This window comes from Pelophylax lessonae, assembly GCF_965119305.1.
Source record: "Pelophylax lessonae genome assembly, chromosome: 1".
Taxonomy (NCBI): domain Eukaryota; kingdom Metazoa; phylum Chordata; class Amphibia; order Anura; family Ranidae; genus Pelophylax; species Pelophylax lessonae.
In genome coordinates, this window is record NC_138768.1 from 361321879 (window position 1) to 361348422 (window position 26544).

General features: G+C 42.5%; 1 protein-coding gene across 5 annotated transcripts in view; it reads left to right on the forward strand.

Annotated features, from left to right (window-relative positions):
* Window positions 1–26544, forward strand: part of PRUNE2 (prune homolog 2 with BCH domain) — a 452865-nt gene that overhangs the window by 410424 nt on the left and 15897 nt on the right. For 2 of the 5 annotated variants that reach the window (XM_082264016.1, XM_082264014.1), the window contains one exon: window positions 6657–6692. In XM_082264016.1, coding sequence (XP_082120142.1) covers window positions 6657–6692 — 36 coding nt within the window. Of the gene's footprint in view, window positions 1–3733; window positions 3770–6656; window positions 6693–20009; window positions 20041–26544 lie in introns of all 5 variants that reach the window. The other 3 variants (XR_014225511.1, XM_082264013.1, XM_082264015.1) reach the window with 3 other exon arrangements.

The window sequence follows — 26544 nt, forward strand, 5'->3', positions numbered from 1 at the left end:
TCTGCTACTTTCACACCTGTATATGTGTATGTGTATAAATACATATATGTGTGTGTGTATATATACCCCTACACAGAAGTTCTGATGTTATGCCTGCCTCCAAAGACGCCCAAAAAAACGCTTGCTACAAAAACGCCCAGGTGTGTTGTTGCAGGCGTTTTTTTTGGGCGTCTTTGGAGGCAGGCATAACATCTGAACTTCTGTATAGGGGTATATATACATACACATTTATATGTATTTATACACATACACACATATAGGTGTGATAGGTGCGTAGCCCTATGCCTGCTAATTATTTCATTAGCGCAGGCATAGGGTTCTGCTACTTTCACACCTATATATGTGTATGTGTATATATACATACATGTGTGTGTGTATATATACCCCTACACAGAAGTTCAGATGTCATGCCTGCCTCCAAACACGTCCACAAAAAAGCCCTATAAACGCCTGCAACAAAAAGCCGGGTGTGAAAATAGCGAAGCCACTATCCTGCTCTACTGCAATTCTAATACAAACAAACTTTTTTTTTCTGGTTCTGGACATGCTACAGAGCTGAAACTTCACAGGTACACTTTTTAGACCCCCCAGACACTAAATCCAAAGAAATCTCATTTTTTTTTCAAATTTTTTTCAATAATTGGCTCTCTATCAAAAATGACAATTTTTAAGAACTTTTTTTGTGTGATTAATAGTCCCTGGGGCACTTTTTAGGGGCATTTATTGGGTTTTAGGGCTTCAAAGTTGTGTTTTTTGATTACCGAAGTTCGGGTTCCATTGATTTCAATGGGGTTCTAAAATCCGGGCCGAACTTTCGGGAAGTTCGGGTGTTCTGGTCGAACCGAACTTTTCAAAAGTTCGATCATCCCTATTCTTCACAGAACTTTGTGTCCACTTGTGTTTTAATTTTTGACAGAAGGAAGGTCCACACTGTGACATCCAAACTTTGGAGGATATTTTATTCAAAATCAGCAATGTGCAGTGATAGTAATCACAAAATGTTTTAATAAGAGAAAGATGATAACCAAAGCCTCCCGATGTAAATTCTGCTTTCAGGGAGTTTTACATTTTTTGTTAGGAAAGATGAAAATAAGTAAAATGTGTTTGCCCCTTTGGATTACTGATAGTATTCAGACTTCTTCAGATTCCTGATCCTTTGATATGGAGTGATTGCTGATTAGCTCTTGTTGGTGTGATTGGGGTGAGGCAAATCTAACACAGCTTTGGCCTTAGAATCTGATGTACAAACCAAGCAGAAAATCCCTGTAATGCTGGGTACACATGGGCCAAAAAATCTGCAGAAGACTTTTGGCCCATGTGTACAGCTCCCTGTCTGACAAAAGCCTTTCTCACAACCAGTTTCTGTCAAACGGGCATGCTGGAAAACCAGTATCCGATCAGTATCCGATCAGCTCTGGCAGGCAATGGCTGTTCTGGTGGTATGTACCACGCTTAAGTGATCAAGCTGAGCTTACATGTTGCAACTTGCAAACCTGTAACCTAAAACCAATGGTCACCTTGGGATATGGGCCCCTGTGTAATAAACTAACATTTTATTATGTATTTACATTGTATTATGTAATTAATACTTTGGTTATCCGTTCTTAGCAATCTCTTGGAAAGATGAAGTTCCCTTTAGTCAAGCTGGCCATACACTAGTAGAATTTTGTTCAAACATTTTTCTTTTAAGCATGTTTTTTTTTTTTTCAACCACAGTGATGGGAAAATATTTGAAAGAGCAGGATTACAAATTTTTCTCAAACAAATAATTTTCTAACAATGAATGGGGTTTTCATGCAGGGCAGTCCATTCATTTCAAAATTGTTTGTTAAAAGCAAACAAAGTTTTGAAGTATGAACGACATTCATCAAGTCATCAAATGTACTGATAATTTTCCTACCAATATAAAATAATGTTCTTAGGAATGTTTGCTTGAAAATCTGCTAGGTAATGACCAGCTTTAGCTGCACACTGGAGGCAACCACCTGATGGACAATTCTGGAATTTAAGATGGCCATTTACTTTACAATCCAATTCTACAGTTTCTGTGCACTCTACATTAGATCTATCAAAACAATTTAAAAACCTATCTCAACAATAGTGGATTTAAAGCGGAGTTTCACCCATTTTTGCAAGTTGCTTTCATCCTAATGCCCACCCGCGGTGCAGTCCTAAATGGATAATAGTTGTTGTTTTTTTTATTAATATTATGTCTAAATGTGTTGCAAGCACATCTGGTCTTGGCCACCTAGGCGATGCCATAATGAGGCGATTCCCTTGGACTCCTAGGATATCAGCGTCATTTATCCCAGGATTCCAAAGGAAGCACCTTATTCTCTTTTGATTGACAGGTTGCCATAACAATGAGGCGACCTGCAATCAACCAACTGCGCCGCGCAGTGTCATTATTGCACAGGCGCAAGATCGGGAGGTGCATAAGCGGGCTTTAGATGCTCAGAACCACAATGGCCCCTGTCTGCTTCCAAGATCAGGTAATTTTTCACAGATTAAAAATATTTTACAGATTAAAACACACATAATTACATTTGCAACAGTATCCAAATAGTAATGTACGATCTGTGTCAATCATGGGGGTGCTTTTAGGAAAAATCAGATTATGGTGACTGGAGCTCCGCTTCAAAAACAATTGTACCATCAAACTGAAGTGTATGTTGAGATTGAGTCTTTTTTTAAATCTCCATCTCCTTCTGAAACTGTGGAGTTGCTGGTCCTTTCTAATGCACAGTTCTTCCCACTCTTTGTGACAAGATTTGGGTATGATGGCAGAGCTGGATAAAACTTTGGCATTGTGGTAGTGGCCAGGCACATTTAGTAAAATTAAAATACAAAAATTAGTTAAAGCAGCGTTATGACGTGTTCTCTGTATGATGGGGCATGTGATAGAGTGTTTCTGTTTGTAGTTAATATTATTTATAATGTTATTTTTATTAGATTGGGATCATTCTTTGTATGTTCATTTTCATGTTATCTTCATGATCATTAAAATCACATAAAGAGTATTATCAAGCAAACTAATTACAAAATTATACACACATTTATTAGAGAACAGACTGACAGTCTTAGCATTTCTTGGCCCAAAGAATTTTAGCAAGTCTTTGAGACAGTTTTGTGCATACAGTATGTGCACCCCATCACCTTCAATCCTGGCATCCAACTGAGACAGTTGTTATAGTAAAACTGTTTCATAATCCATGTACTGCATGTTTAGTATTGCCTTATTGGTCAGCAGAATTTATAAGTCTCATGACTATCAATAGTCCTATCCCTAGACATAAAATGCATACATGACAATGACTACATGCATGTTTGCATGTCTGATAGTATCTTGTAAAGTTGCACACATGGTAAACCATAGCAGTTTGTTGTACAGTAAATGCATAGCACCATAGGTAACATCTTCACAATGGCCCAAAAATGTTCAGCTTTGACTATCTTCTTTTCATACGATACTGATCATCTATAAACTGGCTGTCTACTAAACCTGCATTTGTGAAACTTAATGTGACTAATATCTCTGGGCATCTTGTTTTACTGAGTGCATTATACTGGTCATAAACATTATCAGTAGATGTTTATCCCCTGAAGATGTAAAACCAGTTTTTGCAGAGCCTATTGCAAACTCAAACAAGCTTTGGATTTCTGGGTGGTTTTGTTTCCATTAACCTAAAACATTTCACTCATACTTCCCACTCAATCCCTTTTTTTTTGTAAGGTATGAAGAATCAAGGTGTTTTCCAAGGACTGTAAGGTAAACTACAAGTAGCCTTTACTGCTTAGTTAACACTAACTGGCTAAGAATGCTAACTGCATTCCGTTTTTGCTCTCATTCTTTGGTGTATGCCTGCATGACTTTTACATAGAAGCTACGTACACTGTAAGCTCTTGATCTAAGATCATCTTTCTAAAACATAACTAATATATATTTAACACAATGAAACCTAAGTTCCCCAAGCCTGCAATTTCTGCTTTTTGGACAATATAAATATGTTTTCTATGCTGTAAGCATGATTTTCCATGTCCTTTTCTTTTTTTTTTTTGCTTGTCCCTTTTGCTTGTTCCAGCTAAAGGCTCAATCCAGCCACTCTGATGAATAAGTAGGTATAAAGACACTATGAGGTAGATAATATTTACTTAAGGAAAAAATGGATGTGACTTTCAAAGTCATAGTTTGCCAGCTGTGCCATTATGTAGCCCCCAGCACCTGTGTAGGAGGCCCCCCACACAGTTTTCTATGCGAAGAATGGGATCATGCAGGTTTCCAGTGGAGGCAGGGTGATTACATCATAATGCAGTCATACTTTGGTGCTATTTTGTTCAGATTCTGTGAAGGCACACCTCTGCATAGGACAATTGCACATTTCATGTTTGGAGCTACAAGACTTAGCTATTACATTAAGTGCCATAATAAAGAATGTTAAGGCTGCTTGCATTCTAATAACTGAATTTCTTTAAAACTAGCCTCATTTCTTTTTATGTTATAGGGGAGATTTAGAAATGTTAATTGTGCCTAAGCTTATTGTGCTTAAGCAGTACCCTGAAAACCCTACAAAAAAGTAGGACACTTCCTGTTATGTGAGGGTGCATGGGAACCCCTGGATCTACATCCTCCTCACTGTATATCCGGAATAAAAGATCTAATGCACTGCTATTTTTCTGGCACGTGATTGGGTACTCTTTGCAAAGTGAAAATTTACCTTATTTACTAAGCTCTGGTGCAACTGCACTTGCAGAGTGCAACTGTACTTTGCAAAGTACACAGTCTATTTGCCTTTAGTAAATCAACCCCTAAGTGTTAAAAAAAAGTAATTGAAAGTCAGTGATTGGGAAAATATTAGCTTTAGTGAGACCACACCCACATGGAAGAAAAATATATTTAAAAAAATTAATTTTTTCCCCCCCAAATATATTGGAAATATATTTGAAATGCTACAATTTTGGCCATATTCAATATATTTCTAAAAAAAATTCCCTACATATATTGGAAATATATTTGAAATGCTACAATTTTGGCCATATTCAATATATTTCTAAAAAATGTTCCCTAAATATATTGGAAATATATTTTTCTTCCATATGGGCAGGTAATGCTGGAGACATGTCATTTGCCCTCTGCCAGCATTTTTTGAGCATATTTTACAGAGTTCAGCTTCTTTAAAGAGCCGCAGTTAAGAGGTGAACATTAATTATTCGTTTCACAACACTTACAAATAGAAGATACTTAAATCTAGGTAAGTGTAGGGGTGATATTTGCAGACATATTTCTCACAACTACCAAGAACAAGGTCAGCCCACTGAGCAGCAGCTGATAGTAGTCCTGTGTGCTAAATAATAGGGCTTGACACAATAAAAAAGAGTGACTATATCTGATTATCACCATTACCATAGTAAGTCCAATGATTGTCCTTATGCAAAGACCCACTGTAGAGCACATTCCATTTTCTTGACATTCTATATGAAGTTAATATTATTAGTTTGGTAGAGCCAGTAGTAGGACAATTTCTAGGTTTCAGTGGTTAGCAAAGCTTGTTTATCATAATGTCCAGGGGGCCTGATTGTATAGGAGAAAAACAAGATTAACAAGATATTAATATTTATATAGCGCCGACAGTTTACGCAGCACTTTACAAAGTTAGGGTAGACAGTACAACTACAATACACTTTAATACAGTTTCCTTTAGTGAAGATCTCAGCGCCTGCACCCACAGCCAATAGACGAATTGACTAGGGCTGCCGACATCGCAGGATACCTGGACAAGTGTCCTTATAATAAAAGTCAGCAGCTGCAGTATTTGTAGCTGCTGACTTTTATTGTGTTTTTAGTTTTTTTTTATTTATTCTATCTCTTTTTTCTATTGATAAAACACACAATGCTCATAGTTTATCCAGTATTTTACTGTTTTTACATTACTGAATTATTATCACTGCAGTATCCATATTCTAATCAGTTTTGTTTATTTATGAACAGATTTTATGAATATTTTACCCAGTTCCCCTACTGACATTTTGCCATTTTTTGCAACTCTTGACCAGGAGGGGAATTTTAAATTTTTCTTTTCCTGGTTTTTTTTTTTTTTTTTTCAATTTTTCCCTTTTGATGTTTAATACTCTTAGAAAACCTTAATAAAACCAGTATCAAAAAATGGGAAAAGCTGACAAAATATTGCTTAATTTAATGGCTGTTCTGTGAATAATCTGTGTGCTGTAGTGCAGAAGACAGAAACTAGGTTTATACACATCATTTCATACTCGTGAACACATCACATCAGTCTCTCAATGCATACCTTGACATGAGTCTTCCTCTTTATTTCTGCCTACATTATGTCCTTTGTTCATTTCCATCATGTCTGTCCTGAGCCTGTGTAGCACAAAGGGATCTTCAGAAGGACCCAAAGCCCTGATGGGAAAAGAGAGTGGAGGACAGAAGACAGCAAACACATTTAATTAGGTGTCACACTTTTCTGAGTCTACACTTTAAATTAAGAGCATAATGTAAATCTAAAATATTCCAGGGATCGTTAAAACAACAGTGTATACCCTCAATGCTGCCTTGGCTTTGCTTTGCTTGGCCTTTTTTCTTATGTTATGCTTGCTTCTTTCCCTTTTTTTATTGCATCAATGAATGATTACTAACACAGCCTGGATGAAGAATTGAAAGAAAGTGAAGTAGCCAAGTAAGAAAATGTCTTTTGCCAATGTATATAAATGTTGTCTGGTGAATGAATTTTTATGAAAACCAGTGCAAAAGAAATAGTGATGCTGCACATTACAACCAATCAACTGTTGCTTATAATTAAACTCTGCATAGGTTTCTACAAGTGAGCTCTTCATTGGTGTTTGACAAATTGCTCATCAGCATTACTTTCCCATCTATTGTTGCCTGTCCACTTTCTTATATGCCTTTCTCCTGTCCTGCTGCACCTCCCAAACTGTGTTCAGGGCTGCCATCAGGGGGGTACAGCCCATACACATGTAGGGGGCCCGGGGATTCTGAGGGGCCCAGGCCCCAACAAACCAGATTGAGTTGTTGATGTTGTAATAACTAGCAATTGCTAAAGCAGGGTGGCCGCAGAGTAAGCCGATGCAGCTGAAGGGATGTCTCTTTGCTGGATTGGGCTCTTTGCTGACTATTTGAGGCCATCTCTTTGCTGGATTGGGATGTCTCTTTACTGAATATTTGGAACGGTATCTTTGCTAGATTGGATTCATTTTCATATATTAAGTTGTAAGAGTGTTAAAATAAAAGTGTGTGCACTGAGGCACTGAAGGACTCGGTGGGACGGCCAGAGGGCGGGCCCTGGGGAAAATTGGTTGTCAGGCCCAGAAGGGCCCAGGCCTAAAGCTGTGTAAGGGGCCCCAAAATTTCTGATGGCTGCCCTGACTGTGTTCCGACACTAAGGTTAGCTATCAAATATAAAGCTTCATTAAACCGACGAGGAAGATCTGTGGCACATGGGGGATTTGTAGTCATTCTATCCCACCAGTAAAGTTGTCTACAAGATAGATATTGCACAACTAGATCCTATAGCGTAATGACTCATACACAGACTCAGAAAATTGTATGAAAAATATCGCTTTCGAAGAGTTTGTACAATAATTTGACCATATTAGTACACAGCTTTCGAAAGCCGATCACAACAGAGCATGCGAAATTATCCTATTGTACCAGCATGGAAATTTTTCTTTTCATCTTTTCAAAAAATGTTTGCTTCATCAGTACATTTGTAATTCGAAAATACAACACAAATACGCTACAGTGCATTACATCACTTCTGAATTTTTATTCTGTCGTATGAGAATTTTCGTCACTCTTCGATTTCCATATGAAACTAGCATGCAAAAAAAAAAAAAAAAAAAACAACAGAGGATTATTCGTCAGTGAGTACCAGGCATTAGCAACATGATAGGGTATAACCAGAATTTATAAAACACAATTGTGACATTGCAGGATTGTGCCTAATTTATTGCAAATACATTGTACCATACCTTAGTGTAATAAATTGTACCATACCTTAGTGATAATTTGTGGGCCCCCAAAGAATAACTGAAGACTATTTTAGATACCCTACTAAACAAATACCAAAAAAAATGTAGTTTGAGACTAACGCAAGCTGTAGGCAGTTTCTTTTTTACAGTTTTGGAAAGAGTGAGGATTGGTTAGAATCACTGTCAGGTGTTTTTTGCTCTCCACATCCCTCACTAGGGAAATTTCCATTGCTTCTTTTTCCAGAGACCCACAAGAAATTGAAAGTAAAGTGAAGGGGAAATTCCTCCACAGCTGTCACCAGCACAAGTATGTTCATTGTATGGTTTTCCCATTATACTGATCTCATGAAGACTCTAAAATTTGCAATTTCCCCTCATAGAATGTGAGAGTGAGTCTGTCCAGTAGAGGTACAGACAGCAACAAAATCCTGACAGAGGTACTTACCTTTCCCCACTTTACCCAGAAGTAGGAAAAGTTGTGTCTGGAGTTCTGCTTCAAAAGCAGTGCAGAGGATGATTTTTTTTCAGGTTTACAGATGCTTTCCTTTTGATAGCTGATGCTGACAGTCTGGGAGGCGTGCAAGGATGGGAATAGGTACTTACTGCTTGTTTTTAGAAGTAGTTGGCAATTGGCATTTAACAGTACAGTAGCAGGGGCAGGCAGGGAGGAGTCAATTGAAGGATTTTCCTGTTTAAAGAGTAACTCCACTTTTGTTGAGAAAAAAACATTGCCCTCTGGGTGATCTCTGTACATTGCAGGAATTTTAACAAACTTTGTTGCAGATTCCTACCTTTTGTTATTCTGAAGAAATCCCTGTGTGTTTGTCTGTGTCCATGTGGTAAGAAAATCTAATGGGAGTGGTTTCTTTATTATTAACCAGCAGCTGTGCCTGCAAGGAACTGAGGAAAATTGCAGGATCTGCATCCCTTTAGATGTGATTTCCTATCGGGAGAATCTCACCAAAAATAAAACTTTTATTGCAGGGGGTGCCTGATATCTGATGTGTATCATAGGCCTTGTGCACACTGGTTGCTTGTAAACGCTGTTTATCTTAACAGGAGAAAATCAGCGTTATAAACTCACCTAAGCTGCATTTTTTCAAAAGATTTTAGCAACGTTTAACAGAGTTTAAATGAGTTTGGGAGTTTATTAATTTGATTGCAAGATATGCAATTTATTTTGCGTATTGAAATAGATAAACACTAAAGTGCTCAACGTGCCTGGAGTTTTTGCGCATTTATGAGCGTTTTTCGGTGTTCTGTGTTTTTTGTGGTCAGATGAACTGCTCTTGAATGCGATTTTAGGGTGTTCACACCACAGCCCATAAACTCCCCTGCTGATAAACTGCTAAAAACATCCATGTGTGCACACATAGGATAACATAGAGAGAAGTTTAAGGGCTGTTAAAAAAAAAATGCCCAAACTCACAAAAAAATTGGATTTTTGACTTACCGTAAAATCCTTTTCTCTTAAGCTCATTGACAGACGCAGTCCTCTTTGATTAATATCAGTAGGGTTATACTGCCCCCTACAGGAGTAGGACACTAGGCAGGAAAAACATTCTGGCCACACCTTAGGGGCAGTCCCAGAGGGTATATCCTCTCTCTCCCTGCTACAGGATGTCAGTTATGTCACAAAGCAGTGTCAGAGAATTTAACCCAACCCAACTCAAAAATAGAGGGCCGGGTACTGTGTCTGTCAATGAGCTTAAGAGAAAAGGATTTTACAGTAAGTCAAAAATCCAATTTTCTCTGTCGCTCATTGACAGACGCAGTCCTCTTTGATTAATATCAGTAGGGACGTCCCAAAGCAGTGCCAAAAATGAGGGGTGGGATAACGGAAATCAAAATCCAATCCAGAAGGCCCAACCAGTGCCAACCAGAAGTCTTAAAGGCTCATCGGACAAAAGGATGAGACTCAACTGAAAACCCAACAAAAAACCCTCGAGGTAGACCACCGGTCTCCTCAAACAGTGGCCTGCAGAACCTTGCGGCCAAAAGAGGCATCCGCCGATGCCAGCACATCAACTTTATAAAATTTTGTAAAGGTATGAACCGACGACCAGGTAGCCGCCTTGCAAACCTGAACCACTGACGCCTGATGGCGGAAGGCCCAGGAAGCACTAAGCGCCCGAGTGGAGTGCGCCTTAACAGGGAACGGAGGAACCCGACCCTTAATAGAATAAGCCTGTACCACCGTCTGTCTGATCCATCTAGAGATAGTTGCGGCAGACGCAGGCAACCCCTTTCTAGGGCCATCCGTGATCACAAAAAGTGAATCCATCTTACGGAAAGATTCCGTAGTAGTCAATTACACCCTGATCGCCCAAACCACATCCAAGGAGTGTAACGCAAACTCCCGAGGATGACTGGGCTTAGGACACAGGGAAGGTAGCACAATATCCTCATTTAGATGAAAATCTGAAACCACCTTAGGAAGGAAGGATGGATTCGGACGAAGAACCACCTTATCCCTATGAACCACCAGATATGGGGAACGACAGGACAATGCGGCCAGTTCTGACACCCTGCGTGCAGAAGTGATAGCCACCAAAAAGGCCACCTTCTGGGATAAAGTAAGCAAGGGAATCTCCCTGATATTTTCAAAGGGAGGTTTCTGAAGAACCGACAACACCAAATTAAGATCCCAGGGCGGCAAGGGCGCGCGCCCCGGCGGAACCAGGTGCCGCACCCCCTGGATTAAATTCCGCACCAAGGAATGAGTAGCCAGAGGCTTCTGAAAGAAGATTGCTAACGCTGAAACCTGACCCTTGATAGTGCTCAAGGACAGTTTCTGCTCAACCCCCTGTTGCAGAAAAGCCAATATTCGGGCCACCGAGTAAGAACGTGGAGGTGTCGTGGAAATTACATAGGCTTGTACTGAAAAGTACAATTGTATTGCTCTTTTGTGTAACAGTTTTCCAAGCGCTCGGTGATAAAGAAAGGAACAGACGCGCTGGGTCATTTCAATGCCATCTGCCAGGTCTCTCTCCATTGGATATGTATGTGTGTGCATTTGTGTAAGAGTAAGTGTTTGTGTGTGAGAGTTTATGTGTCTCTTAAATGGCTGTGTGAGCTCGTGTCTGTGTGTGTGTGTGTGTGAGAGTGTGAGTGTGTGTGTGCCTCCTCTTGTGTTCTGATGTGTTCTGTCTCTCTCAGGGCAGGCTTGTTTTATTTACAGAAAGTGAGTTACAGGGAGTGGCTTCATGGCCACCAATCACAGATATGTATACATTCAAAAAGCACAATAGAAACTGTGGAGTACACGCCCATAGATGGACAGGAATGAACAAAAGACTCAACTGCAACGAAGAAGCACATGGCTTTTCATTGTTCATTCATGTCAATCCATAAAACATGTATTCCTTACTTGTTGGTGGGTTTCCATCAAACATGATTCATATATATAAACCAATTTTGATAGTGACCATTCTATTTGTTCCAGATGATGAGGTTTTATCTGCATAAGATAATAGCAGCAGACCCCCTCCCCCCCCAGTCACACCGATCGAATGCGACTATAAAGGAGCTATCTATTAATCTTGGTAAAATAAGAATTTTCCATATCACAGACATATCTCAGAAGCGCAGGGCCCTGAACCGCAGACATAGACCTATGCGATGGACTCTCTTTACTACAAGTATTTTGCCATCTCATCCATTGGAAGATTTTCACCAGCAAGTCTTTCCTACAATGACAGTTAAAGTGATAATCGCTGTGAATAGCGATTATCAGTAAAACTTGACACTGGGAGACATAATGACTATTTAAGCTAATCAAAATTTCCACAACAGAGGAAACCCAAGGGATTCACACCACGCGATATAAGACTTCCATGTGCGATGATAGACTTTTCTGGAAGTCGATTTCCTCGCTTTAATTAGAGTAGGAATAACTGAAGCTGACAACCCCTTGTCCTTCAGCACCTGGGTCTCAACAGCCAGGCCGTTAAAGCCAGCGATCGTAAAGCAGGATGGAAGATCGGTCCCTGAGACAGCAGATCCTCCCTGAGAGGAAGTCGCCAAGGAACGTCCGCGACCAGCCTGACCAAGTCGGCGTACCAGGCCCGACGGGGCCAGTCCGGAGCTATCAGGATAACTGGAATTCCTTCCACCTCTATCCTGCGAAGAAGTTTCGGCAGCAATTTGAGAGGAGGAAAGGCATACAGTAGCTGATACTGCCCCCACGGGGCGACCAGCGCATCTGCGGCGTCCGCTAGAGGATCGCGGGAGCGAGCTACACACCTCCGCACCTTCCTGTTGAGCCGAGATGCCAACAGATCCACATCCGGGGTGCCCCGACGAAGGCACAATTGGTGAAATACCTCTGGATGAAGAGACCATTCCCCTTGATCCAGAATCTGACGGCTGAGAAAATCTGCCTGCCAACTTTCCACCCCCGGAATGAATACCGCGGAGAGAGCTGGAACAAATCGTTCCGCCCAACGAAGGATGTCGGCCACTTCTACGGCCGCCAGGAAACTCTTGGTGCCCCCCTGGTGATTGACGTAAGCCACTGCTGTGGCATTGTCCGACTGGATCCGCACCAGGCTGCCCCGGAGCTGCTCGGTCCAGTGAATCAGACAAAGTCTGATCGCTCTCAGTTCCAATACATTTATCGGTAACCTGGATTCCTCCAGGGACCAGAGCCCCTGAGCAGATCGTCTGCCGAGAACCCCACCCCACCCGGATAGACTGGCATCCGTGGTGACAATCGTCCAATAGATTGGAAGAAATGACTTCCCCTGACTGAGCATTGGTGACCGAAGCCACCAAACCAGAGATTCCCTGGTCCGTTCGCTCAGCCGGATCCGATTGTCCAGGGAATCGGGGTTCCGGTTCCATTTGAGAAGAATCTCCTTTTGGAGAATCTGGGTATGAGACTGGGCAAACGGTACTGCCTCGAAGGAGGCCACCATCAGTCCCAGAACCCTCATGCAAGTCCGCAGGGAAGGCCAGTTGACGGTCAATAATAACTGAGTCGCCGACTGAATCTCCGCCGGGAGAAACACTTTTGCCAAGGATGTATCCAAAGTTAGGCTCAGATAGTTCAGTCTCCTGGTGGGGACCAGGGATGATTTCTGATGGTTCACCAGCCACCCGAACTCTTCCAAAGAGATCATCGTGATCTCCAAGTTTAGCAACAGAGCCTGCGGAGACTCCTGCACGGAGTAGAAGGTCGTCTAGGTAGCCTAGAACCGAAATGCCCCTCTGTCGCAACAGTGCCAAAACCGGGGCCAAGACCTTTGTGAAGACCCGGGGAGCAGAGACGAGACCAAAGGGTAACGCCGCAAACTGATAATGGTTCTCTCCCACGGAAAAGCGAAGGAAACGCTGATGTCCTGCATAAATGGGAATGTGAAGATAGGCATCCTTGATGTCTATGGATGCCAGAAAATCCCCCTGATGCAGGGAGGCCACTACTGTGCGAATGGACTCCATCTTGAATTTTTGCACCCGGACAAAATGATTGAGTGCTCTTGCCCTCTTTTCTGGGTATTGTGAATAGGTTCGAATAGAACCCTTGAAAACGTTCTGTCCAAGGAACGTGGACCACCACTCCTTGTTGCATCAAATCCGTCACTGCCCCCCACAAAGCTTCTAAGCGATCCGGGGATAGTCAGATATTGGAAGGGAAGAACCGCACCGGTGGAAGTGATCGAAATTCGATCTTGTATCCCGACCGTATGACCTCTTGAACCCATTTGTCTGGAATCCTGGAGAGCCATGGGTCCGGAAACCGGTGAAGACGTCCCCCCACCCCAGATATGGGTGGGGGCGCACCTTCAGGCTGTATTGGTCTTATCTTCAGGTCTGGCAGAGTCGGGCCTTTGTTTACCCGACCAGCGCCCCTTGAAACCCCCTGGGGGGGCTTTGGAGGACTTCGCCTTATCGCCCGCCCCAGAGGAGCAAAAAAAACTTTTTATGAGCGGAAAAGGAAGGTCCCCATCTGCGACGCGGTGCTTTCCCCTTAGTAGTCTGTGGTAAAAAGGTGCTCTTGCCACCAGTGATACCCTTGATGATCTCATCCAAGGTGGCACCAAACAGGGGAGATTAGTCAGAGCTTTTTTGGAAGCTTGATCCGCCGACCAGCATTTTAACCACAGCATACGCCGAAGGACCACCGCCGAGATCGATACGCGCCCCATTAATGGAGCGGCGTCCAGGGCGGCGTCACAGACAAACTGTAGCGCTTGTACCATCTGCTCCAGCAAGTCCGATACTGCCGGGGGGAGACTTCCCCCCTCCAGATCTCGGCGTAACAACTTGGTCCACTCTGTCAATGTTTGTGCAACCAGAGCAATGGTGAACACTGGCCTTAAGGCTGACCCTATCAGGGAAAATATAGAGCGGGATATAGATTCCGCTTTACGGTCCACCGGATCCCGAAGAGACGGAGCGTCCTCCACCGGGATAACAGTAGCTTTATTTAATCTGGAAATTGGTGAATCCACCAACGGTGGTACCGTCCATTTATTAAGGAGGGATTCTTCAAATGGATAGCGTCTAGCAATCCGTTTGGAAATACCAGGGGCTCGTTTTGGACGGACCCATTCTTCCTTAATTATATCTTGAAAACATTTGGGCAAAGGAAACACCTTTGCCATCTTGGTAGGCTTGCGAGTACCAAAAGCAATTTCAGTATCAACTGCTTCCGTAGGTATAAGCTCAAGTCTTAAGGTTTCCCGCACAGACACAATCAGTGCATCTACCAGCGCTTCATCTTGCGCTATATCGGAGGCAGAAATGTCTTCCTCGCTATCCGAGTATATGGGATACGAGGCACTAGCCCCAGAAGAGGGACCTGCAGCCGCCGAGACAGGCTCAGAATCTGTATCTGAAGTGTCAGACGAAATAGGGGTAGGCGGGGGTCGCTTTTTCGCCCCCCGCACTGACAGGCCACCTCCACCCGGGATACAAAAGACTCCAAAACCGCTGACAATGCATCAATAGTAAGTGGAGAACTGGAGGGTCCTGCGTCCACCTCGAGGGGATCAGGTGGGGATACATGTGTGGCAGGGTCCATGACAAATCCAGGAACACCTGCCAGCAAACAAGGATTGCAAAAGAAAAAACTTTTTTTTTTTTTTCTTTTTGTATGTAATCCCCCAGCGCAACAGCGCCTCTCAGTGTTACCTGCTTCGGACCCCCACAGAGAGAGAGAGAGAGAGAGAGACCCCAAGGGCTCACCACCTGATGCACAGAAGCTTCTACCGAACTCTCAGCGCTGTCCTTACAGAACAGGAAGTCTTGTGGATCGATTTACCCGGGTAAAGCCCCTTTACACGCCTTCCGGCACTCCCACCGCTACTCCTCGAGGTAGCTGGGTGTATCCAAGATGGCCGCTGCCATACAGGAGACATTAGGCTACGCCAAAATGGCGGCCCCGCGCGGCTCGCGGAAGGATGTCGGTCCGTGCAGCTGCATCGCTTAATAGAGGACTACCGTGCGATAGGTAGGTGCCTGATAGTATCACCCCTCTGCACGACTGTTTCAACAATAACGCCAGCGGCACCCTGTCTCCATCCCTGACCGGTATCAGTCATGGATTCCTTAGTCCTTTTGCAATGCATGCTTTCCTTGCAGTGACAGACTCATATAGATTGTCAGCTCCCAAACCAAGTCTCCTGGAGTGGTATACCTTATTCACCAACTCACACTAGCAAGGGGGAGATATGTGAAGTGTGTCACAGGATAGAGGGGAACCCCGGATCATGAGGGTCCGACCATCCACAGAGGGGCCCGCATCTATTCCCAAAACCCGACAGAGGGAGAGGGGGAACATTCTACTCACCATACCGGAACAGGCGGGCACCCACTCCTAACAGAACCCCTCTCCACCGAGGTGGGGGGGCTGTCGACCAATACGGACGCCGTGACTCAGTTTCCTGACTGGTCGTAGGCGACCTGGCGAGACGTTTAACTCGCGGGCCCAGTCCCTGTCCAGTGGGACTATGTCGCGGCCGACCCAGCGCGGAGCTAGGGCCTGCACGCGCTCGTAGGCTGGCTGGGGTGACCACTGGATCTCAACATCCAGCCCGTCGCCCAGCTCCAGCATAATTGCTTGAAGATCTCACAGGAACAAAAACTGGAGAGAAAAAAGCTAACTAAAAAAGATTTATCTAAAAAGCTTGCCAGGACCAGAGATCCCAGCAAGGAACTTAGGTCCTTACTCCTGACTAGGCAGAAAAAAACTGACATCCTGTAGCAGGGAGAGAGAGGATATACCCTCTGGGACTGCCCCTAAGGTGTGGCCAGAATGTTTTTCCTGCCTAGTGTCCTACTCCTGTAGGGGGCAGTATAACCCTACTGATATTAATCAAAGAGGACTGCGTCTGTCAATGAGCGACAGAGAAAGTAAGTTTAAACAGCAGCAGTGTGCATGAGGCCTTAGTGTAGACTTCTGGGAAAATCAGTAAGCCAATCACACAAGCAGGAAATTATGTTTCTGGGGGGTACTCTGTACACATTCTGTGTACAGAACACCTACAGGTAGCTACAGTATCTCAAAAAAGTGGGTACACCTCTCACATTATTGTAAATATGTTATATCTTTTCATGTGACGACACTGAAGAAATTACACTTTGCTACAATGTAAAGTAGTGAGTGTACAGCTTGTATAACAGTGTAAATTTGCTGTCCCCTCAAAATAACTTAACACACAGCCATTATTGTCTAAACTGCTGGCAACAAAAGTGAGTACACCCCTAAGTGAAAATGTCCAAATTGGGCCCATTTAGCCATTTTTCCTCCCCGGTGTCATGTGACTCATTAGTGTTACAAAGTCTGCATCAAATTGGTCCACATGGCTGTCATCCCAGAAGGAATCCTCTTCTAAAGATAATGCATAAGAAAGCCGGCAAACAGTTTGCTGAAGACAAGCAGACTAAGGACATAGATTACTGGAACCATGTCCTGTGATCTGATGAGACCAAGATAAAATTATTTGGTTCAGATGGTGTCAAGCGTGTGTGGTGGCAACCAGGTGAGGAGTACAAAGACAAGTGTGTCTTGCCTACAGTCAAGCATGATGGTGGGAGTATCATGGTCTGGGGCTGCATGAGTGCTGCCAGCACTGGGGAGCTACAGTTCATTGAGGGAACCATGAATGTCAACATGTACTGTGACATACTGAAGCAGAGCATGATCCCTTCCCTTCGGAGACTGGGCCGCAGGGCAATATTCCAAAATGATAACGACCCCAAAAACAAAACGACCACTGTCTTGCTAAAGAAGCTGAGGGTAAAGGTGATGGACTGGCCAAACATGTCTCCAGACCTAAACCCTATTGAGCATCTGTGGGGCATCCTCAAATGGAAGGTGGAGGAGCGCAAGGTCTATAACATCTACCAGCTCCATGATGTCATCATGGAGAAGTGGACTCCAGTGGCAACCTGTGAAACTCTGGTGAACTCCATGCCCAAGAGGGTTAAAGCAGTGCTAAAAAATAATGGTGGCCACACAAAATATTGACACTTTTGGCCCAATTTGGACATTTTCACTTAGGGGTGTACTCACTTTTGTTGCAAGCGGTTTAGACATTATTGGCTGTGTGTTGAGTTATTTTGAGGGGACAGCAAAGTTACACGGTTATACAAGCTGTACACTCACTACTTTACATTGTAGCAAAGTGTCATTTCTTCAGTGTTGTCACATGAAAAGATAGAATAAAATATTTACAAAAATGTAAGGGGTGTACTCACTTTTGTGAGATGTTGTATATTGCATTGCATTTCACAGAAAATTACAGAGCTTCAAATTGAAAAAGAAAGGTAATTTTTAATAACATTTAATTACAATATGACTTGAGTCGCAATTGTATACGCTATATTATTATTTTTTTTTTGTATTTGCTATTTTCTTCTCATGAATGTGGAGTTACCCTTTAACCTTTCTGACCAGTAAAAGTACGAGAAACAGTCTATAAGTCTTGCATGAGACATTCATAATAAAATTAAAAAGACCCTGCCACCAACTTAAAGTATTTCTAAACGCTGGGTGTTTTTTTACCTTAATGTATTCCCTGCATTTAGGTAAAAAACGCCCCATCAACTGTTTCCCTCCCCCTCCCTCTCTAAACACTAACCTGAGCCTGTCAAGGATTGAGCGCTGAGCCTGCCCTCAGTCTTCTCTCCCCTCTTTTCCTCTTCTCACAGGGACTCAAGAAGCAACAGGAGCCATAAGCTCCTGTTGCTGTCTGTGAAATGTTGCGAGGAGGGATTGAGAGTGGGGTCGAGCCACAATGTGTGTGTCTAGGGCAGAAAAAGGTGTTTTATTACTCTTGATGATTCCAGTGCCTGGACTACGGATTTGTAGTTTAACCACTTTACCACCGGAGGATTTTGCTGTCTTACGTCTGGGCCACTTTTTGCAATTTTGCTACTTTGACAGTTAAAAAATATCCAATATATTAAATTTTTGTCATATATTTAGGCCAAAATGTATTTAGCTACATGTCTTTGACAAAAAAATTTTCAATGAGCGTATTTTTAACCGCTTTAAGTCCGGAAGATTTTACCCCATTCCTGACCAGGCCATATTTTGCGATTCGGCACCACATTAATTTAACGGACAATTGCGCTGACATGCGAAGCTGTACCCAAATTAAATTGACGTCCTTTTTTTCCCCACAAATAGAGCTTTCTTTTGGTGGTATTTGATAATCTGTGCGATTTTTACTTTTTGCGCTATAAACAAAAAAAGCGACAATTTTGAAAAAATAACTATTTTTCACATTTTTTTATATGAAATTCCCCCCCCCCCCCCCCCAAAAATGTAAAAATCAAATTTTTTTAAACATTTTAGGCCAATTTGTTTTCTGCTACATATTTTTGGTAAAAAAAATCGCAATAAACGTATTTTGATTGCTTTGCGCAAAAGTTATTGCGTTTACTAACTAAGGGAAAGATTTCTGTCATTTTTGGTGTTTTTTGTTTAACGAGTAATGGCGGCGATCTGCGATTTTTTTTGCGGGACTGCGACATTGCGGCGGACAGATCGGACCCTTGACTGACATTTTTTACACTTTTGGGGGAACCAGTGACATTACTACAGTAATCAGTGCTATACATATGCACTGTTACTGTAAAAATGACACTGGCAGGGAAGGGGTTCATTTTTATTGGAGAGGGAGGGGTTAATGTATGCCTGGTGCTTACTGACGTGTGTGGAGGGAGGTGACTGAGTGACACAGGGACAGATCGCAGATTCAGCTATGCTGAACCCTGCAATCTGACCCTGCCTGTCACTTAGGAAGCGGGCGGATCTGCACACTCGATTTCCCGCCGATCGGGGAAGAGCGGCGGTGATCACTGCCGCTCCTCCCCTGGCCCGACTCCCGCTGTAACTGAAAACAGCGGGAGCGAGAATCCGGCGGAGCACGCGCGCCGCCGAGAGAGGGGGGTGTCTGGTGACGTAGACCTACGTCGCCAGACGATAACGAGCCACTGTGCCGCAGTAGCAGCACAGTGAGCAGTGCGGAAGTGGTTAATCAACTCATTGACATAAACTGTTTTTTTTGATGAACTTGATTTTTTTTTTCATATTCCACAAGTTCTTTCATTTACATTTTTATAGTCACAAGTATTTTGAGTGCACTAAAAAAGTTATTTGGTTATATTTTCTTTTAAAAAGTCTGTAGTTTAGAAAGTTCACTTGCAACCTGTTAAACCTTTGTATGCTTCATGAGACAAAATAGACAACAGTCTAATCCCACTAACTAGTTACCTGCAGTATTTGTACTAGGGCTACAAGCACTGGGTAGCATAAGGGCATAATCGCATAGTGCTTTGAGTCATTGTGCATTGTGGTGACCATACGTAACCACAACGCATATGTGTGAAGCCAACCTCACGGACATGAGAGTAGTTAATCATCTGTCCAACTAGTAATCTGTTCAGTCCAGATTAAATCTCAGTTTAGGTAAACTGACTTGTGTATTGCTATTTATCAATAACAAAATACTGAAAGATTCTAATGCCTTATTTTTATTTTTTCAAAAAAGCCTGTGTATTTAGAAATATAAATTGAAAAAGGTAAAAAAAATACTGTATTTACTGCATGAACGAGAGAGTTTTTGGCTTTCATTGTGGCTGTCAGTGCCAATAACTAACTGCATTGCCATCATTAGTAATTCATCTGGCAAATGTTACTGAACCCTTTAACACGTGCAGTAACACTCCCTGTCTAGCTGATGACTAGTGCTCTGGCTATACTATAGTGGTAAATCCTCCACCCTACCGTCTGTTCCAAGTCATTTAATTGTCAATGCGACGCGTAGCCATTTTCCAGACATTGTACTCCTGCTGTGTATTATATGATATTTTCCAGTATGACTTCATATGTGTGCTAAACTGTCGCTTCCTAAAATCTTTGCCTGTGCATTTATTCCATTTTAAACATATAACTTTAGCATGGTGAAGTTACTACTAACTGTATGAAAAACACCTAACAGCAAAAAACAGACTGTTTCAATTGTTGTGAATTACCTAATTAAAATTTCTCTATAAGAGGCTACACAAAAAAAAGTATTCCAAATCTAATTTTATTTGTAGGTTTTTAGAGATGGTTTGCAGATGCACTGAGTAGTGGGTAATAGGCATACTGTTAGGATGTTATTAGGGAAGCTGCCATTGCTTACTTGTTGTTGAAGGTGCATGTTCCAGGGCTGTCATTTGTAAGCTGGCAATTTAGCACGGCTGATACTTGCAACAAAGCTTGCTTTCTAGAGAGCATCTGTGGACCATCAGCAGGCCATGACAATGAGATGTCCCAACATTATGGCAGTATACATTATATTACCAAAAGTATTGGGACGTCTGCTCTTTATTGTTCAATATTGAGTTGGTCCAACCTTTTCAGCTATAACAGCTTCAACTCTCCTGGGAAGGCTGACTACAAGGTTTAGGAGTGTATTTATGAGAATGTTTGACCATTCTTCCAGAAGCGCATTTGTGAGGTCAGGCATTGATGTGGACAAGAAGTCCTAGCTCACAGTCTCCGCTCTAATTCATCCCAAAGCTGTTTTGTCAGGTTGAGGTCAGGGCTCTGTGTAGGCCAGTCAAGTTCCTCCACCCCAAACTCGCTCATCCATGTATTTATGGACCTTGCTTTTTGCTCTGGTCCAAATCATTTGGTGGAGGGGGGATTATGATGTGGGCTTGTTTTTCAATGGTTGGGCTTGGCCCCTTGGTTCCAGTAAAGGAAACTCTTAAGGCATCAGCATACCAAGACATTCTGAACAATTTCATGCTCGCAACTTTGTGGGAACAGTTTGGGGATGACCCTTTCCTGTTTCAACATGACTTTACACCAGTGCACAAACAAGGTCCATAAAGACATGCTGCCTGTTCCCTAATTTCCACCATTTAATTCTTAGTGTAATTATGTTAAGTTAGTGAAAGAGTGACTTTAAAGGATAACTGTACTAAAAAACAATACACACTTATGCTAACGGTCCCCCCTCCCCCTCCACAGATTTGATTTATCCAGGTAACAAATTATATAAATTAATCCTTTAATATAATACTATGTGTATTAGCTGGTTACATTTTTAGTGGGACTCAGATTTAGCATCTAAGTACCACAGGCAACCATATCATTAAAGGAACAATACTCCCTAAAGTATACTTTCAGATAAAGGTTGAATCAGATGCCCTTTGGTAACTATTTCATTTTGCTGCAAAGAGGAGAAATAGGACTTTAAATGAGGCACGTGTGAAATGGCTGGTAAAATTATCAAATGTAAAGGACATTTTTTAAATAATTAGTACTGTACACACTAATTGAATGACAACAAAATAGCACAATATAATTTATACATAACTTTTGTGGAGAATACTCCACTTCCTCAGGAGAAGGTGCATTATGCATGAATGCGTATCTGTAAAAAATGGATATATATTATATATATATATATATATATATATATATATATATATATATGTATGTATAAACATCAAAAGTATTATAAACCAAAACCTGGAGGGAACGGGGAAGGGGAAAACCCCCATGGAAAGATCCAGTCCCATTTTACTCACAGGTCGGCTCAAGTACAACATGTGGTGCTATGAACTGCGGGTTGTCGGGGACATCTGTCCTGGGAGCTGTGGCGGTATTGTACATAACCAGCGAAGCACAGATAGAAGAATTTCAGAAGAAAAATAGTAAATCTAACTTCCGCAATCGGTGTTAATATAGCTAGCAGATCCAGAGATTGTCTAAAAAGAATATATATGTACAAAGTATTTATGCTAAGTATAGAGTATTTAAAAAATAAATTATAATCAGTGACTGCTAGTTGGTTCCAAACAGATGGAATCAGTCGTGAAGTAAAGAAGTGCCCTGGTGAATCTTATCCTCAAGGAGCACAAAAATGAAATAAGATACAAGTGACTGAGAAAGGAACCAAAAAGGTGAGGCGAGGTTGCAGCAGTAAATCTGCCACCCGGGTGACAGATTTTATTTTGCTGTCTGAGGTTTCAACTCAATTCCCACCCACTTTGAAATTCTGGGGGGTCTTGCCCTCCTTGGAGCACAGAGATCATGCCACCAGAGTCCAAGAGAAATTAAGGAAACTGTGAGACATCTGAAATTAGTTAAGGATGGACTGCTCCTTTTCTGTCACAAACAAAATTGCATTTGGACATACAGAATTTGATTTAAATAGAAAAGGCAACATGCTTTCAGGGACTAAATACCTGTTTTGAACCCCTTTATGAATTTGATCTGGCGCTTCCTCTTTTAGTAAGTGATGCTGCTGGGTGGCCATTAGAGAGTAGCTCTAGCTGCATATGAGCCACCTTACCAGCTCCAGTGAGCTTTTTCAAATGAATGTGTAATTTTTTCTCCTCTTTGCATGAATAGCTATTGAAATCTTAGCGCCTCTTGAATGCATCCCCTTCAAAGTGGATCAGGCCACTTCTCACAATTCCACACATAAAGAAAGTGAGCGCTGGTGAAACCAAATGTAGCAACAGCAGTTAGCACACAAAGGTGAATATATAACCCTCAGAAAGATATGTAAACAAAAAGTGCAGCTCTAAAAAAAAACTAAAATGATAATGAGTGTCCATATCAGTGCTATAACGAAATATAAATATAATGAGACCAATAGCCACATATCAAACTATAATGAGGCTAGTCCATCTGCTAAGGATCCAGTCAAAGAAGTTGTAAGTCCTCGAAGAAGCATGTCATTCAAAAGCTATAGTGATTATAGGGAGAAGATCTTGTTATATAGGTTAAATGAAAAGCCACCAGTGCACTTCTTATATATAAAGTAAACGCAAATAGTGCTTCCCTGCACCGTGCCTATGCACTCACCAGATGTCTGGTGTACATACACCTTTAGTCCTATTCAACAGGCACTGTTGTTATCACACCTGGGATCGTTCCCACAGTCAGAACCTGGTGCCCTTAACCCTCTTGCATCCACTGCTATTCAGGATGAACAGGATAGCTGGCGGATCCACTCAAATCGTGCCCAGAGGCTACATGGAATGCGTCCATGATGCCTCTTCTTTTAGGTCAAATTCTGCTCCATCTATACTCCCCCCCCCTCCACCTCATTATTTTCCAGTGCGGCAGGGGTTAATAGAACTAGGGGGCTGTCACAGCCTCTCGTCAAGTGAGCCTTGCTATGCCTGCCCATTCTGCCCCGATGCTCTAGTCATAGAAGCCATATTACAGCCTATATGAATGAGACCAGGTCTATGAATCGAATTGGCATACCTTTTAATCAGCCACCTGTCTTCAATTCATAGATCGTATAGTAAGACCTACTCTAAAGAAGGAGAAGGTTCTGAGCCACCCTGCTCATGTGGAAGAACACTTCCTAGATAAAAAAGAGAAAGAGTTGGTTTCCAAGTCAGATTTTAAACTATCATGAAAGACCAAACTCCAGGTGCCACATCATCCTGGGACACAAAATTTAACCTCAAGTGGTGCAGGCTCAGCTTGAAATAAAAAAGACAGTGATGCATGAGGTGAAGACTTAGATGGGGATACAGAAATCTTTCACTGATGTGCAGAAATGTGGATAAAAAGAAGGTATCAGGGGGAATTGAGCCAAGTACTGCAAACCCTTCCTCCTGCAAAGAAATGTTATGGCTGTGGGGAGGTTGGAATCTTTAAAACACAGTGTCCAAGGAAGAGATTTCTATTAGATGCTGCAAAAGAAGTCCTTAAGGCTTTCAGGAAACTATTGTACATGAAGCTAGTGGGAAACATCAGAAGGTCCCAGTGAAAGGAACCAACTGGGTGCCCAGCTACATCATTCTGCTCTAATAACAAAGATGGCCTGAGAAAGGTGCACGCATGCTCCATAACACGTAGCCACCCCACAAACCGTGTCAGCATCAGGGAGTGACATCACTTTCGCCTTCACGTTGTGCGTTCCATGCTGATCAGGAAGTTCTGGGTGCCTCCAACTCAGCAGGTCCAGGGTGCTTTCATCGAGAGACCAGGTGACAGAAAGCAGTGTTTTTTTTTTTTTTAGTGACAAGTACTTTTTAACTGCATTTATGTGATTGCCTACTAAGCTTCCTAATATTACTCTCTCCCCCTGTCTCAAAGAGAGACCCCGCAGCAGAGGGTGTACCACCACATGTTATGGAAGGTGTATCAACACCTGGTGCAAGAGCAATAAGCCCCAGTGGAAAGAGTGGTAAAGATGTGGAGACTGACAAGGAAGAGAAGATACTACAGCCAGAAGAAGCTGCTAGTCTATGAGTCTTTGTTGTCCTTGAACTTGATCCATAGGTAAAGGATACTGGGGTGGAGCTGACCCCTAAACTGTGGCCAAGGGCCTTGCAACAAACCAAAGGAAGAATCCCCATCAGTGTTTGCATTGTTAATGACTCCTCAGTGAAGTTATGGACTGGAATATTAATAGGACCCGTGAATACAGATAATCCCAATTTACCATCTGATTTGGATTGGGGGTACTGAAGACAAGATTCCAGTAGAAACTTTTTACCTAAAGAACACTCCAACTACACCTGAATGGAAACAAAGGATGCAAACTCTTTTGAGATGTGGAAACTATTGTCAAAGAATGAGGTTGATGTGGGGTGTGAAAAGATTGTTCAGCACTGAATCTGCCTGCATGTAGACAAACTGTTTAAAGATCGAGAGATCTCAATGGATTCCATTAGATGACTAGTGGATGAGCAGCTGGCAGAGCTGAAGAGGACAGGAATTATTTGAGCATTCCAGAGTCCCAATGCCTCTGTCATAGTTGTGGTCTGGAAGAAGAATGGCTCTCTGAGGATGTGCATCAACTACAACACCAATAATCAACAGACCATTTGTCTAGGTGGCACAGTGTTTTGAATCTAAGAAGAGGAGATTATCAGATTCCTATGCACTCTGAGGACCAAGAGAAAAATGTTTTTTTTCTGCTGACTGGAGTTCTGAGTTTGAACAGATGTTGAGAGCACTATTGAGAGCCCCTGTGACCTTCCAGTAAATGATGAGCAGATGATGAAAGGTTTTGAGTGCCTCCATGATGAGGGAGTTAAAGCTGTCTATTAAAAGGTGTTGGTTCTGTCAACATTCTATCGTTTATATCCTGTCATAACAGGCCTGTAAAGCCAAAGGACCCAGGAGGTTTTGAGAATTAGTACAATATGAAAGGTCCTACCATTGTGAGCAGGCCATTCTCCAGTTAAAGCGGAGTTCCACCCTGGGAAAGTTTTTTTTTAATAAAAATACCCCGGGACAGTCAGGGCTATTGCATTCCACAATGGCTAGCCTCTGATCTGTCCCGGGTTGCACTTACCTTTTAGAAGAAATACTTACCTTGAAAATGTATTGTCCAGCGCTGCCATCTCAGGTGTGGGCAGCTTGAAGCCAGCGCGATCCTCTTCTGTGTCCTCTTTTGTCTTCTTCGGTCCCACAATGCACTGCACCGGCCCCGCCGTCACTTCCGGTGCCGCAGGGTCATCCCTGCACAGCTTCTGGGCATGCCCAGAAGCTGTTTAGCAAGGTATGACGGTGCCTGCACCGGAACTGACGTCGGGGCCGGTGAAGGCGCATTGATTCCTGGGAGTGATGATGTTCAGCTCCCAGGAATCATTGCAAGCCAGGAAGTGACGAATCGCCATGGCCGCCGAGGGGAGGAAGAGGAAGTAAGGTAAGTATATTTTCTTCTAAACAAGGTAAGTAAAAAAAAAAAAAAATTGCAATTATCCATTTGTTTTTCAGGTGACCCGGAGCAAGAAGATGGAGGTAAGTATAATTTTAGGGTGGAACTCGGCTTTAAAGAAGAGTAATGCCCCTGTTTTGGCTTATGCTGACCTAGCTTGGCCCGAAGGACTACATGTCGATACCAGCTGAGAAGGACTTGGTGGGGTGTTGTATCAGGAACATGACAGACACCTTCAGACTGTCGCCTGTTTGGGCCAGAGCCTTATCTCCCCTGAAGAGAGCTATCCCACTCACAAGTGTAAGGATTACCTGTATAGCAAAGATTTTGAGGTCAAGACAAACAATAATCTATTCACGTACATACTCACCACGAACCAGTAGATTACTAT